This window comes from Chinchilla lanigera, unplaced genomic scaffold (assembly GCF_000276665.1).
Source record: "Chinchilla lanigera isolate Chin_1 unplaced genomic scaffold, ChiLan1.0 scaffold00003, whole genome shotgun sequence".
Taxonomy (NCBI): domain Eukaryota; kingdom Metazoa; phylum Chordata; class Mammalia; order Rodentia; family Chinchillidae; genus Chinchilla; species Chinchilla lanigera.
This window is the reverse complement of record NW_004955404.1, coordinates 12,979,049-12,995,510: the sequence shown is the minus strand read 5'-3', so window position 1 is coordinate 12,995,510 and position 16,462 is coordinate 12,979,049. Positions and strand designations below refer to the sequence as shown.

The 16,462-nt window shown below is 37.0% G+C and overlaps 1 protein-coding gene across 6 annotated transcripts in view; it reads left to right on the top strand.

Annotated features, from left to right (window-relative positions):
* The window catches only part of Mbnl2 (muscleblind-like splicing regulator 2), a 152,569-nt gene extending 136,729 nt beyond the window's left edge, over positions 1-15,840 (top strand). For 4 of the 6 annotated variants that reach the window (XM_005374085.2, XM_005374091.2, XM_005374089.2 and 1 more), the window contains one exon: positions 13,065-13,168. In XM_005374085.2, the coding sequence (XP_005374142.1) occupies positions 13,065-13,079 (15 nt within the window). In that variant the 3' untranslated portion in view covers positions 13,080-13,168. Of the gene's footprint in view, positions 1-13,064 lie in introns of all 6 variants that reach the window. The other 2 variants (XM_005374087.2, XM_005374092.2) reach the window with 1 other exon arrangement.
* The last annotated feature ends 622 nt before the right edge of the window (positions 15,841-16,462 follow it).

The following is a 16,462-nucleotide window of genomic DNA, read 5'->3' as shown; positions in this document are numbered from 1 at the left end:
AGAACCACTTTAGCTATGACGATTCAGGAGAGAAGGAATTGGGTGAATTGACTCCTATTGTTCATATTTCTTTTCTTGGCTCTTCCTTGACATTTGCAACATTAAGGCTGGCCTTGAACAAGCAGAGAAGTTAAAGGAGAAAGCTAAGAAATGTATTTAAAAAGTCCAGTGTATCACGTGGCCTTGGACAAAAGTATTTTAAGGGTTGGTTAGGCTTGGGGTTTTTTGTTTATTTGTTAAGAATAAGCTGGCGAAGCCCCTACTTCTTCTTCCTGCTCCGTATGTGGAACATCAGAAAACAGGCGAAGGCTTTGGAAACAGAAGCTCAGATGTTTATTAAACAAGGGTGGGTGCAGAGAAATGCCCATGGGCGTTTACACTAAGCACAGTTACCTAGTTATTAATGAGTACTGTCTTGTCAAAATATCACATTTGTGGCTTAGACGAGGAAATGAAAATAGTTTAAAATTTTTCATATATATAATGTGTACGTATATTAGCATTAATAAGTACTTATTACTACCAGCACTTACTGAACACCTTATCTAATTCTCATGATGCCCTATGAGTAAGAACAATCTTGAATTCTCATTAAAAAAGAAGAATACTCCAGACAAAAGATGTTGAATGGCTTACCCATGGTAATATGCCTATTAAGCCTGGACGCGGGGGTTTATCCAGGTCTAACTTGAAGGAAGAGGGGATTCTGCCACTTGCAAGATGTTAAACTTCTGCACTGAACACTGACCATGAGGCACTAAAGGCTACCTGTGATACTGTATTGCAAGATGTTAGTTTGAAAAATTATTAATATGAATTGACAGTCAAAACTTTAATAAAAGCGTCAGAGAAATTGAGTCTAGATTAGTCATCAGTGACAAGATATACATGTAAAGAAAGAGATGTGCATTTTATATTTTTAACAACTTTAATCTCATCAAAACCAAGTTGATTTCCAACATAGGGAGTGTCATGCAGTCTTATATTTAAATGCACAGTAGTATTACTTGAATCCATCTTTATCAGAAACTGAAACTAAATCTGATTTAAGATTATGGATTCTAAAATAATAGCCTAATAAAAAAGGATCCATCATTTATCAAAATCCAGTATCACATATGAGACACTTTATATGCATTATTTCATTTAATAGTCAACATAACTCTGTGAGTGTCTTATACATTTTCCAGATGAGAGAAATAATTTGCTTAAAATTCAGGGAAGTAGGAGGTGGCCAGACAGGTTTAGACCTCAGGCTGTCCTGCTTGCAAGTTCTGTTCTCTGGCAACTTCATCATATTTGAACTAGATTGAAGTTTATAATCAATGTAGGATTGTGATGTACCTCTTTATCTGGTTCTCTTTAGAAACTCCTAACTACTGAGTTTACTACTGGTTTTAAAAGTTTTAACCACGTAAGAATAAAGTTCTAGTAGAAGTGCTTATTGAAAGTCCAAGTTTAATATCAAAAATGGTCTGAAAATATTGTTGGTTGGCAAGCTCAATAAAGCAATTCAAATTTAGTTCAGGAAATACAAGCTAGAAACACAGGGGTAAGAGGACACTACTTTACCCTTCCGAGGGTGATAAACTTGCAGGTAATTCTGGCTGAAAAGAGTCTAGCAGAAGGAATCCTCTCACCCAGGGCTTCTTATTTTTTAAACAATAATTTTTTTTTTAAAAAAAAGAGATACCATCTTTTCTCTGCTATCTCCATAGAACCTCACTTTCATATCAGTCTCCAGTGAATTAAATCAACATCACTGGTTAAGAACAAATGCTTTGCTAGCTGGCAGGAAGAATAGAAACTTAATTGGCTTTAAGTAAAACCATAGGCTAAATTAGAAAGCAAGCCATGGATATTAACGATAATTCCAGTGCACGTACAAAAAACCGGAGATCCCACTTTGGAGCCGAAAGTAGGAAGGAAGCACAGAAGGGAGGGTAAGAAGAAAGAAAGAATTGGTAAGAATAGAAAAAGGACATAGAATTTAAAGGGTGCAGAGGTTCAGTTCAGCTGAAAAGCTCTGCAGGTGGCTGGTGGTGATAGTTGCAGAATGAGGTGAACATACTACAAACGTAATGGAACTTTACACTTGAAAATCATTAAAGTGGAGTACTTTATGTTATATTCACTTTACCACAATTTTTAAAAATGATGATCTGAGTGGATATTTTGCCACAAAAGAGGGGATTAAGAATTGACAGGAAAAGTGTCTAATTGTACATAGATTTTTTATTAAATCTTATAAAATTATTCTTTTTATAAAAATTCTTCATTGTTGCTGTTTCCCCTTGAGAGTTCTTTTTTTCTAAATCAGATAACTAGGTACAAATGTGAATACCTCCTCCTTGAATTGAGTGTGTTAGAAGCAGGATCTATTTATTCTGCATGCCACACCTTAACGAGAGCCTAGTACTTACCAGTGGCAACGTATCTTCATACCTCTTCTCAACAAAAATATATTAAGAGCCCACTGTGCTACCTACATTTGGGAATACAGTAATGAAAACAAGTCCTTGTTCTCATGGGCATTACAGGAGGGGGGCAGATGCACAAGTAGTTAGCTAGAGTCTAATTAATATGTGATAAGAGAGCCGGGTGTGGTGGCCCACGCCTGTAATCCCAACACTCTGGAGGCTGAGGCAGGAAGGTCATTGTGAGTTCGAGGCCAGCCTGGGCTACAAAGTGAGCTCAAGGGCAGCCTGAACTGCATAGTGAGACCCTGTCTCAGGAAAAAAAAAAAAAGTGATAAGAATCATCTCAGAGAGTTAGTGGTGGTGGGGAAAGAAACTACTGAGCTTTGTTTGTCATAAAGAAATAAAGGAATCTGGGAATGGGCCTCTTTTCTTCCTTCCCTCCCTTGGTTTCCATTTGGATATCTATTACCCGGTGGTTTGGAGGCACTTCTGGGGAATTATTGGGAAGGGTGGGTAGTGGCATGGTTGGAGGAACCACCACAGCTCAAGGGTGCTAGTGAGACGGAAGCAGAGAAACTAAAGCTCAGAAAGGTCACAGTGGCGGTAAAGACAAAAGTTGTAAAATCCCACTGGTTTCTTTTAAATTTTTTCTTTTGCACCACAATTTTACACACAATTAAATGGTTCTGTTAACCTCTCTCTCTCACGCCTCTGTCTCTGTCTCTCTCTGCCCCCCCACACACACACACACATACACACACACAAACTAAAACAGAGCAAACACTAATTGTGCGGGAAAATTTATTAAATGGCAGTGTCTTCCTATCAATTCGAGAAGTGTGCAAGGTGACAACAGCACATGACGATCTATTTCCCTGCCTGGTACCTAACATTAATCAGACTGCTCCTTTTACTGAATTTTAACATTGGGCTGCTATTCTGCCTTGGGTGTCTTAAAAACCAGTTTTTTACAGGCTAAATTATGCATTCTGCTCCACTGTTTAAAAAGATACTGTGGCCAAAATGCACCCAGGATTCTAAATCTAACATAATGGTAGCAGATACAAAACAGGGCATTGAGCAGAATTGGGGACTTTATGTTAAATTCAATAAGATCTTGTTTCTGTGATGTTTTTTCTTGACCTGAATCTTTAATTTATTACTGTGAGCAAAATCCCATATTGAGAAGCTCCATATTGTATAAAGGCATATTTTAAAATTTCTTTACAGTTGCTTCATAAACTGATTATTTTTTTAAAAATTTATTTTTGCCTTAAATTATTTTTTGTTAGATACTTTCTGAATTTGCATGTCTATGAATGTTATTTCATTTTAATACTTTTTTTTTTGTCTTTTTGAGACAGGGTTTCACTATGCAGTTCAGGCTGGACTTGAGCTCACTTTGTAGCCTGAGTTAGCTTCAAACTTGCAGCAGTCTCCTACCTCAGCCTCCCGAGTGCTGGGATTACATGCACCACTACGCCTGGCTGTTGAGAATTCTTGAACTGCTAGTTAATAGCCTTTAAAAGACTTAAAATGTTTTGATGTCAACAATAATCAAACAAAAATAGAGAAAAATATCACCCATTTATACAACAAAATAAATTTTAATATTATGTTACATAAACTGGGTTATAAAGGTATAGAAAATTTTTTCTTGGATTCTACCTTCATGTCCAGAAGTCTCCTTCAATAGCTTACCTCAGATGCACAGACACACACACACATACTACACACACAAGCACTTCTGAAAGTGTTTGTTCAAAGTTCTGTGGCCACATGCTTTGGAACTCAGCTTTCCCATGAAGACAGCAACTGTGTTGGTGGTTAGGTCTCCAGGCTGGCCTAGAGTTACACTGTACACATGGGTCTTGAAAACATGAATCAGAACATGATGTTTTAAAGCTGAATTCTTCACAGTGTTCTTTCAGTGTATTGAACAATGCACCAAACTGGGACTCTAGTTCGGTTCTGTCTCCAAAAGGCTCTGTGGATGCACTACCTGGAGCGCAGGGCTCATGACACTTGTCAAGGGTGACACCATGCCAAATATAGGCCACATTCCATCCTTGTTCATGGATGTTTCAATTTCTTTGAGATTCAAGAGAGACATCAGAAGGACGTGCCTAACCCAAACTTCCAGAGTGTGACTGAAAATGTCTTCCCCTCTTCCTCTACCTGCCAGAAGTAGAGGAGCCTTAATCCACAGTGAATTCCCTACCTGGAATTTAGTCAGGAAAACTTTGTGAAGTATGGTGTGGAGTCAAGACGGTCAAGTGAAAAATAGGAAGATAAAGCCTGGGGCCTATTCCTGGATAGCCACCAAAACCACACACACAACCCTCTTTCTTGTTTTCCATGTGCGATAGGCCAGTCTGCCTACTTCTTTTTTTCCTGGCTGTCATATGGCCTTTCCATTCTTGATTCTGTAGGATGCTTTCCCCTCTTCTCTAGCAACTGCTGAGCCAGCATAGTCACATAGCTCCTCTCTTCCAGAATAAACATGTAACACTCTTGGGTATATTTTTCTTTTAAATACTTCTATAGCACCAGGGACAGAACCAGAATTTTTTTTTTTTCTTTTTGTGTTTTTGAGACAGGGTCTCACTCTGCAGTTCACACTGGCCTTGAGCTCACTTTGTAGCCCAGGCTGGTCTCAAACTCACAACAATCCTCCTGCCTCAGCCTCCCGAGTGCTGAGGATTACAGGCATGCGCCACCATGCCCAGCCCCTAGGACCAGAAATTTTAAAAAGCCTGCTTCTCATATCCCTCTAACTCCTTCCTCCTTTATATCCCATGGAAGAAAAAATAAAAGGAAAAAAAGACAGTCACAGTTGGGTGACATATGTATGTGACCTGTAGACAATCCTGCCATCAGTGTGAAAGCAACAGAAGTGATCTCAGGTCTCAACCGCAAGTTGAGAATAGAAAGATCTGGGTCTGGAGTAGAAAAGGAGGACTTAATTCTGAAGAAGCATAAAGAGTTTCCATTGTTCCTGCTTCCTTTCCCCTCTGTGGATATACCAGCCTTGCACTCCCACTTTGGAAGGGCAGACAGAAAATGCACGGAGAGGAGGACATCCGGCCCCGTGGGCAGACCGACTTCCCTGAACAGAGCGTGGCTGGGTGATGGGTCATCTGAGGGACAGCTTTTGTCAGATGAAAATGTATCGGAGATGCCTTTCCAATTATGTCTAAAGCCTTTATTTCCCCACCTAATCACTTTAGGGTTATGGACAAAACTTTTAAAGCTATCTAGTCATTTCCTTTATATTGTTTTTGGCAAAACATCAAAGCTTTTTTTGTTGTTGTTGCTTTGGTTTGTCTGGGGTTTTGTAATGAATTATACTTGATCTGGGAGGCTGTAGATACTTGCAGAAATATACTTCCTGAGCAAAACAGTTACTCTAGAATGACCTTGGGAGTTGTAGATCACCTGAGCACTAGATTCCTTTCTCAGTATAAAAGCATCCGAAATGACCCTCAAGATTCCCCCCAGGGCAGTTGGAATTCAGAGAGGCTGGGTCTGGGGTAGAGAAGGAGCCATGATCCAAGCCTCACTGCAATACTCATGAGAGTCTTCCACCCCTGGGCATGGACTTGTGTGAGGAGTAGAAATGGACTCAAATCAGGAATTTCCATTTATGGATTCTATCCATGCATTCTGAGTTGTCAGTGGGGGCCCTGGTCAGTATCTGCAATGAGGCTTTTGTTACTGCTTTTCCTAGAACATCAATATTAGTATTGCAAATGATATTTTCCATATATTAGATAGTACTTCAAAAAAACTTGTATTCAAATATAACAAAGTGGAAAATATTAGCCTGAACTGAGCCAGCAGAATGATGTCACTGAAAGTAGAGGAATTAGAGTTTTGGATGTGAATTTTAAATTAACTACCGAGAAAAACAATAATTTTGATAAAACTACTCTTTAAGGTGCTACTTACAATTATGTTACAACCAATCTCACTTTGCTCAGGAGGAAAACTAGCTGCCATATTTGAGAACTTTCTCCCAGAACTTCAGTATATGCTTTTCCTGTGTAAATAAAAATTCATTTGAAAATAAGTCAAAGTATGGTATGCCACTGCCTCCCTCAGAATAGTATTCTCCTAAAATAATGAATAAGACTTGTTTTCAGTGACTTTACATATACCACTAATTATCTCTGAATTTTCAATACAGTAGAAATCTATAAATAGTCATGAGAAAGACCCAAGAAAGTTCTCCAAAGTGGACCTTTATTAACATGTATAATTACAACTGTTTTAATTAATTACCTTTTATCTGACACCATATGTTCATCAAAGACAAAAGATATTTGCTTTGGATGTCAGTAATCAATATTATGATTAAATATCGAATTCAGTCAAACCAAAAATATACAAATGCGCTTCAGCCTTTGTGCAGTTTGCTTCAGTCAAAATCTCCATGGTTTTTACTCTCAGACAAGGTGAGGGCATCTCAGACAGTCCTGGCTGCCATGGAGAAAAGGTGTAGAGTGGTAGAGGGATGGAAGGAGGAAGAAGTGCCTGTGAAGAGCAGTCAAAAGGAGTGTATGCAACAGAACAAGAAAGCTGTAGATAAAGAAAAATAAAGGCTCTGAGGGTGGAGCTCAGTGGTAGACTGCTCGCCTAGCATGCAGAAGGCCCGGATAGTTTGATCTCCAGCACCGCAAATCAGTCTCCCTCTCCCTCCTCCTCTGTAACTGATTGGGATAGCTTGGCCATACTTTTAGGAAATTCCACTTGATTGCCTATTTTTTTAATTAATAATAAATTTTCTTTGAGGAGATAGTGCAATATTCTTTCTTTAATTACCTTCTCAGGACACAGGGCCCTGTAACCACGGAAGAAGATTTCTAATAAATCTACCAAGTCTGGACATTTGCCTCTGGTAGAATTTTTGTTTGTCTGCCATGTTTCCCTCTTCTGTGAATGGCTCTGGACCTACCCTGGAGAATTTTTCCCTGAGCCTCTATGTAAAATGGAGTGGAGAAAATGGGAATATAGAGAAGGATATTTACTTTTATTGGCTATTTTTGAATCTTTAAGTGCTCTGAAAATACAGAGATGTACAGGTATCTTGTCCAAGGGGCTCTTTTCTGCCTCCATTGCTCACTAGCAATGGTCTGGCAGCCAGTCCTCTGTTGATGTAGTGTAGCATTGTGTCCTCCGTGATTGCCTATTTATTCATCTTCTATCCATGTGCCAACAACTATAAATGCCTCCTGTGTGCCCAGCCCCATCATGGACATCCGGAGTATAAAAATGAGTGGCACATTTCTAGCTGCCCTTAAAAAACTCTGTTTTGCTGTGGGCTCCATTAATGCACATACCCTGCTTGGAAATACCACTTGAACTTTCATGCTAGTGATGGATCCACTGAGATGCCTTCATATTTCAACAAGGCCACACAAATATTTTATAAGATATATTTTATCTACCTCTTCAAATTCAGTACCACAAAGACAGTATTTGACAGCTAGTCACAGAGGGATTTAACTAAAACATCCCTTATTCTTTTCTAATTGTTTCATGGTTTCAATACATTGGAACAGTTGGTCTTTCCACTAAAATGTTTTCCCTACTGATGAAGCAAAGCAGAGTGTTCTTAGTGAATTTAATATTGAGCTATCATTTTAAAAGATAGGTCATCTGACATCCCTGAATTTTTGCAATGAGCACTTTCATATATGAAGTATAAACATTTCTAAAAGTTACCTGGAAGCTCACAATTTTAAAAGCATATGTACTGTTCATGGAGATCAACCACAAGGTAGAAGGCCCAGAAAGTTTTGTACTTGATAGCTAAATCCTAGATTGCTTAGTCTTCTCTGCACTCTCCTTTATGAATACCTGCAAGTTCAGCTGTTGAGTCCATGATACCATAAGTTCAAGCTCAGTGTTTCATTTTTTACACAGGCTGTTTTGCTTTAAATCAAGTGCATGTCACACCCTGTTGAGCTCTTTTTCAACTGATGGATAACTCAGCCTAAATACATCATCATTAGGGAAGAGACAGGACAACATGCATATTTCATAGCTCATTACTCAGACAAGGAAGGGATAATATTTTCTTTCTACACTGAGGGTATCTGTTGGTCAAGTGCCCTAAGCCTATTTCTTGGAGGGAAAGCCAAGTGCCGGAGAGTTGCAGGATTAGTTCTCTGATAGACCTCTTCTCCTCATCACACTCACTCTCACACTGCTGCCCCCACTAATGTTGCTACAACTTGTGCTGATGCCCTGCTCAGGAAGGAGTTATCCAGAACCGTGGGTGTTTACTCCAGGAAAGTGAAGCTGATGAATTCATGGATCTGGAGTTCACACTGAATTCAGTCCAAAGATATATTTGAGTTGTTATTCCTAACGGGAATTTCCAGTTTCTTTTGGAAAATGAAAGGTCAAGCAACATGGATCCCAGGTTTCTGCAGCTCCAGCTGACTGGAGCCGAGGGCCTGCCAATCTCCCTACCTGCCCCACTCACTTACATTCATTTCCTAGCAGGCCCCAGTGGACTTTAGACAGTATCAAACCTAGACAACTTTTTAGTAAGCTTCCATTGACTATGACTCAGATCCTTCATTGAAGATACAAAAGTTATTAAATGGCTGCTGATAACACATTTGGTAGGAAATAATCCACCTGAGGTTTTTTGGAGCCACTCATGCTTTTTTTTGTTGTTTTTTGTTTGTTTGTTTGTTTTTTTTCCAGTACCAGGAATTGAACTCAGGACCTTGCACTTGCCAGGCAGGTGCTGTACCGCTGAGCTAAATCTCCAGCCCCTCATGCTTTATGTTTAATAAGTAAACCTGAGACTTCTCATGGACTAAGCTCATATAACAGAGATACACATTGAGCAGAATCATCAGATTCTGAAAGCCAACCACTTGGGGGACAGTTTAATTCAGTAACTGTGATTTCTTCATCTACAAGTAGACCCTATAGCAACCAACTGATATTTTGGCATTATAAATACCCTTGCTGCAACTAAAGGGGCCACTAGCGATTTATAAAAGTGCTTGTGATTTGAGATCAAATGTGTCTTCCTTCAAAAATAGAATTATGGATTTTGTGGGCATCAGCTGTTCTCACTTTTGTGTGTTCTCCTTTTAAGTGGAAAAAGGAATTGAAAATAATACTTTCAGTTCAGAATTTTGATTTACCATTCAAGATTGGCAAGACACTTATTTAAAAATCTAACCTTTTTCTCCTGCCATGATACTTCACTGTATAGAGTACTACTCACTTCAGAGAATCGTCCATCAGGGAGATAAATAGAAACGCATCTTATTCAATACATTTGGTTTCTTTCCTGTCATTGTAGCTTGCCAAGATTTCTCAGAACAAGATTTCTCAGAAGCTGACACTGAAGCAGTGGTGCTGTGGTTGAGTAGGGTGTTGTGTTGCTGTGAGCAGACACATCGTGACATCCACTGGGAGGCCCGGGCAGGATGTGGTTGGCCACCAAAGGAAAGATGCCCTGAGAAAGCCAGCACTCTTACAGGTCCCTCAGCACTTCTACTCCCGTGGCTCCTCCAAACGGTCCCCACTTCCCCACCATCTCTCATCTAGTGCTCCAGACTCTATTTTCTCCATGCCCCACCCCAGGGTCTCTTCTTCCCCTGACTCTTACACTCACAGGAGTTTTTCTGACCACCCTCACCAGCTGGCTCCAAAAGAGAGACAAACAAGCTCTTGGGAACCATGGCTTCCCCTGGTCTCAGATCATCACCTTCATGCCAGGGAGGGGATTTTGTGCTCAGAGCATAGTGAACATCTGGCTTATGCAAACTAGTTAAAGCTGTTTGTGTCATCTTTTCCATGTCTGCAAAATAAGACTATAATACATATTTAGCTTGTAAGGCATGGATACAAATTCTCTGAATCTACTAAAAATCAAGGAAATATATATTAAAATTCAAATATAACCAACAATGCATAGGAAAACATGCAAAATATACATATTCATCTTATGTTAAATTACATTTCTTTAGTGCTAATCAAAAATATAATCTGAATTTTTAAAAAGCCAAACATGACTCCTAACTTCAAAAGCAACAGTCAAAGGAGGAGTAGTTAAACACGAAGCAACTGTACTTCATCTGGAATCCCATTCTGAGTCTATCTCTAGGGTGTATTTTAGACCCCAGAGTCCATTTAATTGACACTGTACCAGCAAGATATAGTTCTCAGGAAAAAAAAAAAATCAAATGATATTTCCAAGAAAATTATTGTGCTAGAAAATGGAATTCCTAAGGAGAAATGCCCAATGCTTTCCTGACTCCTGAGGTCAAATCCCTTGAACCTCTTGAATAATTTCAGCTGTCAGCAGTGTAATTCATTTCTTTGTACCACATATGTACTCCATAAGATAGGCAAAGACGCAGCCCAATGTAATCAGTTTTCTGGCCTATATGGCAGGCAGCAGTCACAGCTGCAAGTTCAGCAGCATCAGAGCTCATTTTTATTTGTGTCTTTATCCATATATTGGCTTGTGGGTAGGCTGGGGGAGAGGAGAAAGCAGTCTGGATGAGCCTAGTTAATGCTTTTAGTTAACTCTGAGACTGATTTATAGTCCAATTAGATCTCAATGGTCATATATGTCTCTTTGTCAAACACAAGTTCAAAGCATTGTTGTGACTAATTTCTGTAATGCAAATTCACCCATTCTGACTTGTGCATTGCTAAGCTTTCTGTAGAATACTTTTCTTTCCAGGTGGTTGGGAATTTCATTCTATATGACATTTTAATTTCAATCAGTAATCAAGAACATAAATATATTTCAAAATATTCATTATTGTATGTCAGTTTTTCCATAAATATGTTAGAGAGGCTCTTGCTAAAACAAAACACAAAACCAGACATGGTTTGATGCCCTAAGAAACATCCTTGTTTGGAAAAATTACAGATAACATTGAAGCTCAAGAATGAAATAGAAAAATTCCTACTTAAATATCAAATATCTAAATCTATAAGTGAAATTATAAGCTGGTCCTTTAGAGAATATCATTACTATTTAATTTATGTACTGTTCAAAGATACTATGATAGTAGTATCAAATACTAAAGGCTATGATAATATTTACATAGAAAATCATTATACCTTATTTTTTTCATATTTATTACATAAACTAGAAATATCATTTATCCCAATTGATTTTATTTATTTATTTATTGTCTTTTTGAGACGGGGTGTCGCTATGCAGTTCAGGCTGGCATTAAGCTCACTTTGTAGCCCAGGCTGGTCTCAAACTCACAACAATCCTCCTGCCTCAGCCTCACAAGTGCTGGGATTACAGGCATGTGCCACCATGCCCGTCTCTATCCCAGTTGATTGTAAATTCCAAGTAATGTTTAAAAAACAAAGAATGATCTTAATATATGAAGTTTTCATCTTCCATTTGGTACAAATATTTAAGTTCTTCCTCTATTTTATCAATTCTATATACATCTGTAAGTTACAATATAATAAAGAATGTGCATATTTATTTTGTGAGATAAACCATTTGAGTGTACTAAAATTGTTGTTTATAAACTACAGGGCATTCACTCAAAGGGGAAAAGATTCACCTGTATAAATTCTGACATAATGTGATAATAAGTTATATTTGTAGAAATGAAGTTCTTACTGAGAACTGAATAACCCCAGTGTGTGTGAATATTAGTTTATCCTTATTATAAAGAAATTTTACCAGTTATTCCTCAGTGAAGATGCTCAGATTCTAACAAATAAACATTTTGTTTATTACGCAAAGTTTAGATAAAGCATTGCATAATGGATATTTTTGTTAGACAATTTCAAAACTTAGCTTTTAAGCTTGATACTGAATAAACCAGACCCCAAGGTAGATCCCAGGAATCAGAAGGGAACTGATGGGAAAATTAGAAATAAGCTAAACTCCCACTTCTTTGCAAAGGCATGGAGTTGCCAATGAACTTGAAATCAAACTGCAGGAACCACAGCTTGCATTTGGTCGTTTAGCCTTATCTGTGCTTTACCTTTTCTTTTGGATTTATTAAGACTATTTTAACTGCTTGATTACATTCGTATCCCTTTTTTTCTCTTTACAATTTGGCATTTAAACATACATTACCTGGCATTTGAAACTGCTTGTTATATCTTGGGAACAGAATTCCTTTTGATAGAAATATATCTTTGGATTATATAAGTTAACAAATCTTACCTAGTTTACTATAAATTTTAAGATACTTCTATTTAGGCTTACAAACATCTCCTTAAGTACAAATGCATCCTCTGTTTAGAATTTCTGATCTCCTTGGCAAATATCAATTGCACAATAATGTGATTATATAACGAAGAGATATAAAGCAAAATGCTAAAAAGAGACTGAGATCAAAACAGAGTGCATGCCCGTAGATACGCAGCCACGGTTTTACGGGAAGCACAGTGTGTTTGAGTCATCGCTCTTGACAGTGGCCACAGGACAGAAGTGGTCAAGTAAAAAAAAACCTTCAGCATGAAGGGCGGGGATTGTGCAAAATTTTAACCACATCAAAAGTATAAGAAATTGAAGAAAGCTCCTGTTTTCTAATGTCTATTTTCTAAGAGTAAAACTTAAACTCATTATTTTCCCTCTGAGAGAGACCTAAACCACCTTGTCTTTTTCTTTCACAGATAATTCTGAAGTAATCAGCAGAAACGGAATGGAATGCCAAGAATCTGCATTGAGAATAACTAAACATTGTTACTGTACATACTACCCTGTTTCCTCCTCAATAGAATTGCCACAAACTGCATGCTAAATAAAGATTTAGTTCTTCTGGACAGACCACAACTCTAAGAAGCTAGTGCTGCTATATCATATATGAGTATTAAATATGGTATGCTTAGTATATTCCAACCTAAGATAGTTAACTACCTGAGACCAGCTGTGATGTTTAAAGACATAAAGGATAAAGTTTACTTTTAAAGGGTTTCTAAACATAGTTTCTGTCCTAGGAATATTGTCTTATCTCCATAACTATAGCTGATGCAGAAAAGTCCAGAAAATGTACTCATTTCGACTCAGAATACTTCAAATTTAGCAATAAATAATTAGCATTAGTGAAACCTATTCCAAGGGCAGGTTCGATTCTAACTCCAATCACTGTCATTTCATTTGCTCACTGGATCTAAGGGTATGATTCACTTCTCAACACGATGAATGCTGCAGCAAAGACGAGAAGTGAAGTAAAACAGATAGATACCTGTCCTGCAGGTCTAAACTCGGAATGAAAGTCCAAGCACAAGTACAGGGGACACATCAAAGTGTGGTATTTGGTTTGCCTGGAGATGCCGCATTGAATCATGGGATTCTAGAATAACATTAAATAGATTGAAAAAGAAACTTTGCACGGTATGAGATTCATACCCCACCCAACAAAGTCTTGAAGGTATTATTTTACAAGTATATTTTTAAAGTTGTTTTATAAGAGAGACTTTGTAGAAGTGCCTAGATTTTGCCAGACTTCATCCAGCTTGACAAGAATGAGAGGCCCACGCCAACAGTCTAATCTAAGGGATTAGTCTTTCAAACTCACCATTCGGTTGCCTGTTACAGAATAACTCTTCTAAACTAAAAACCTAGTCAAACAAGGAAGCTGTAGGTGAGGAGATCTGTATAATATTCTAATTTAAGTAAGTTTGAGTTCAGTCACTGCAAATTCGATTGTGACTTTAATCTAAATTACTATGTAAACAAAAAAGTAGATAGTTTCACTTTTTAAAAAAAATCCATTACAGTTTTGCATTTCAAAAGTTGGATTAAAGGGTTGTAACTAACTACAGCATGGAAAAATAGTTCTTTTAATTCTTTCACCTTAAAGCATATTTTATGTCTCAAAAGTATAAAAAACTTTAATACAAGTACATACATATTATATATACACATACATATATATACTATATATGGATGAAACATATTTTAATGTTGTTTACTTTTTTCAATACTTGGTTGATCTTCAAGGTAATAGCGATACAATTAAATTTTGTTCAGAAAGTTTGTTTTAAAGTTTATTTTAAGCACTATCGTACCAAATATTTCATATTTCACATTTTATATGTTGCACATAGCCTATACAGTACCTACATAGTTTTTAAATTATTGTTTAAGAAACAAAACAGCTGTTATAAATGGATATTATGTGTAAATGTTTAAAACATCCATTTTCTTTGTGAACATTTTAGTGATTGAAGTATTTTGACTTTTGAGATTGAGTATAAAATATTTTAAATTTTGGCATCATTGCCTGTTATGAAAACTAGATGCACCAACCATATCATTCTTTTTTTGTTTGAGAAGAAAAGAAATCTGCATTTTAATTCATGTTGGTCAAAGTCTAATTACTATCTATTTATCTTATATTGTAGATCTGATAACCCTATCAAAAGAGAATCACATTCTAAGTGTAATCTTACATAGTGCTTGTATCGTTGCATTTGTTTTAATTTGTGGAAAGGTTTGTATCTAACTTGTATTACTTTGGTAGTTTCATCTTTATGTATTATTGATATTTGTAATTTTCTCAACTATAACAATGTAGTTATGCTACAACTTACCTAAAACATTCAAACTTGTTTTCTTTTTTCTTTTTTTTTGTTGATTCATTTAAACTCATTGAAAACATAGTATACATTACCAAAAGGTAAATTATGGGAATCATTGATATATTTTTGTAGATTAATTGTTATAACATTGTCTTTTTTTCTTTCATGATTTTGATTTTAAAAATTATTAGCACACAACTATTTTCAACCCTTTAATAATGGAGCATCAAAAACATCACCTGTATCCCCAAGCAAATATAGAAGACTGTATTTTTTACTATGATATCCATTTTCCAGAATTGTGATTATAATATGCAAAGAATCATAAATATGCCATTTACAATAAGGAGGAGGCAAGGCAAATGCATAGATGTACAAATATATGTACAACAGATTTTGCTTTTTATTTATTTATAATGTAATTTTATAGAATAATTCTGGGATTTGAGAGGATCTAAAACTATTTTTCTGTATAAATATTATTTGCCAAAAGTTTGTTTATATTCAGAAGTCTGACTGTGATGAATAAATCTTAAATGCTTTGTTTAATTACAAAAACAAAATCACCAATATCCAAGACATGAAGATATCAATTCAACAAATACTGTAGTTAAGAGACTAACTCTCCACTTGTATGGGAACTACATTTCACTCTTGGTTTTCAGGATATAACAGCACTTCACAGAAATATCCTTTCAGCCATATACCACTGGTAACATTTCTACTAAATCTTAAAGAATTCCCTCATTCATTATCTTACAGTGTAAACAGGAGTCTAATTTGTATCAATTCTATGTTTTGGTTGTAATATTCAGTTCACTCACCCAATGTACAACCAATGAAATAAAAGAAGCATTTAAAAGGATTGCATGGTCTTTTTCCTTTTGGTATGTGACAGATTGATTTTTGCACTCCTATAGATATTGTTTGCTAGCTTCAAAGGAAACCTCCGGTCCTCAAACAGGGAATGAGGAGTTCTTGCTTTGGGCTTCAGCTTTTTCACAGCAAGAACATAATTTAAAATGGTAACTTTAGATGTGTAACTTTTTATTATTCTTTAAAATTAGCAATAAAAATAATTCCTGTCACTCAGCTTCCTTCATGATTCTGCCTGACATTGAAGAGACTGAGCATCAGCATCTAAACGAGGGAGGAAAAATCAGTTTCATTAACAGACAAGAAAGTACCCATTAACCTGTAGGACAGGTTTCTGATAAGTTCTTGAGTGGACAAAATGTCCTGGACCTGAAAGTGAGGCAGAAAGGTGACATAGATGCTGGCCAGGCAGGCTAAGGACAAAACAGGTTCCACAGAGAGAGGGAGATGATGATCCATCGATAGCCATCCTCCTCCTAAGTGGTATAGACAAATGGAGTCACAGGTCTTCCACTGAGACTCAGAGTATTTCTCAAGGAAGGTGCCACTGGCCTCCTGAATGGTGTCTTAGTCCGTTTTTGGTTGCTGTGACAAAATACTTGAGGCTTGGT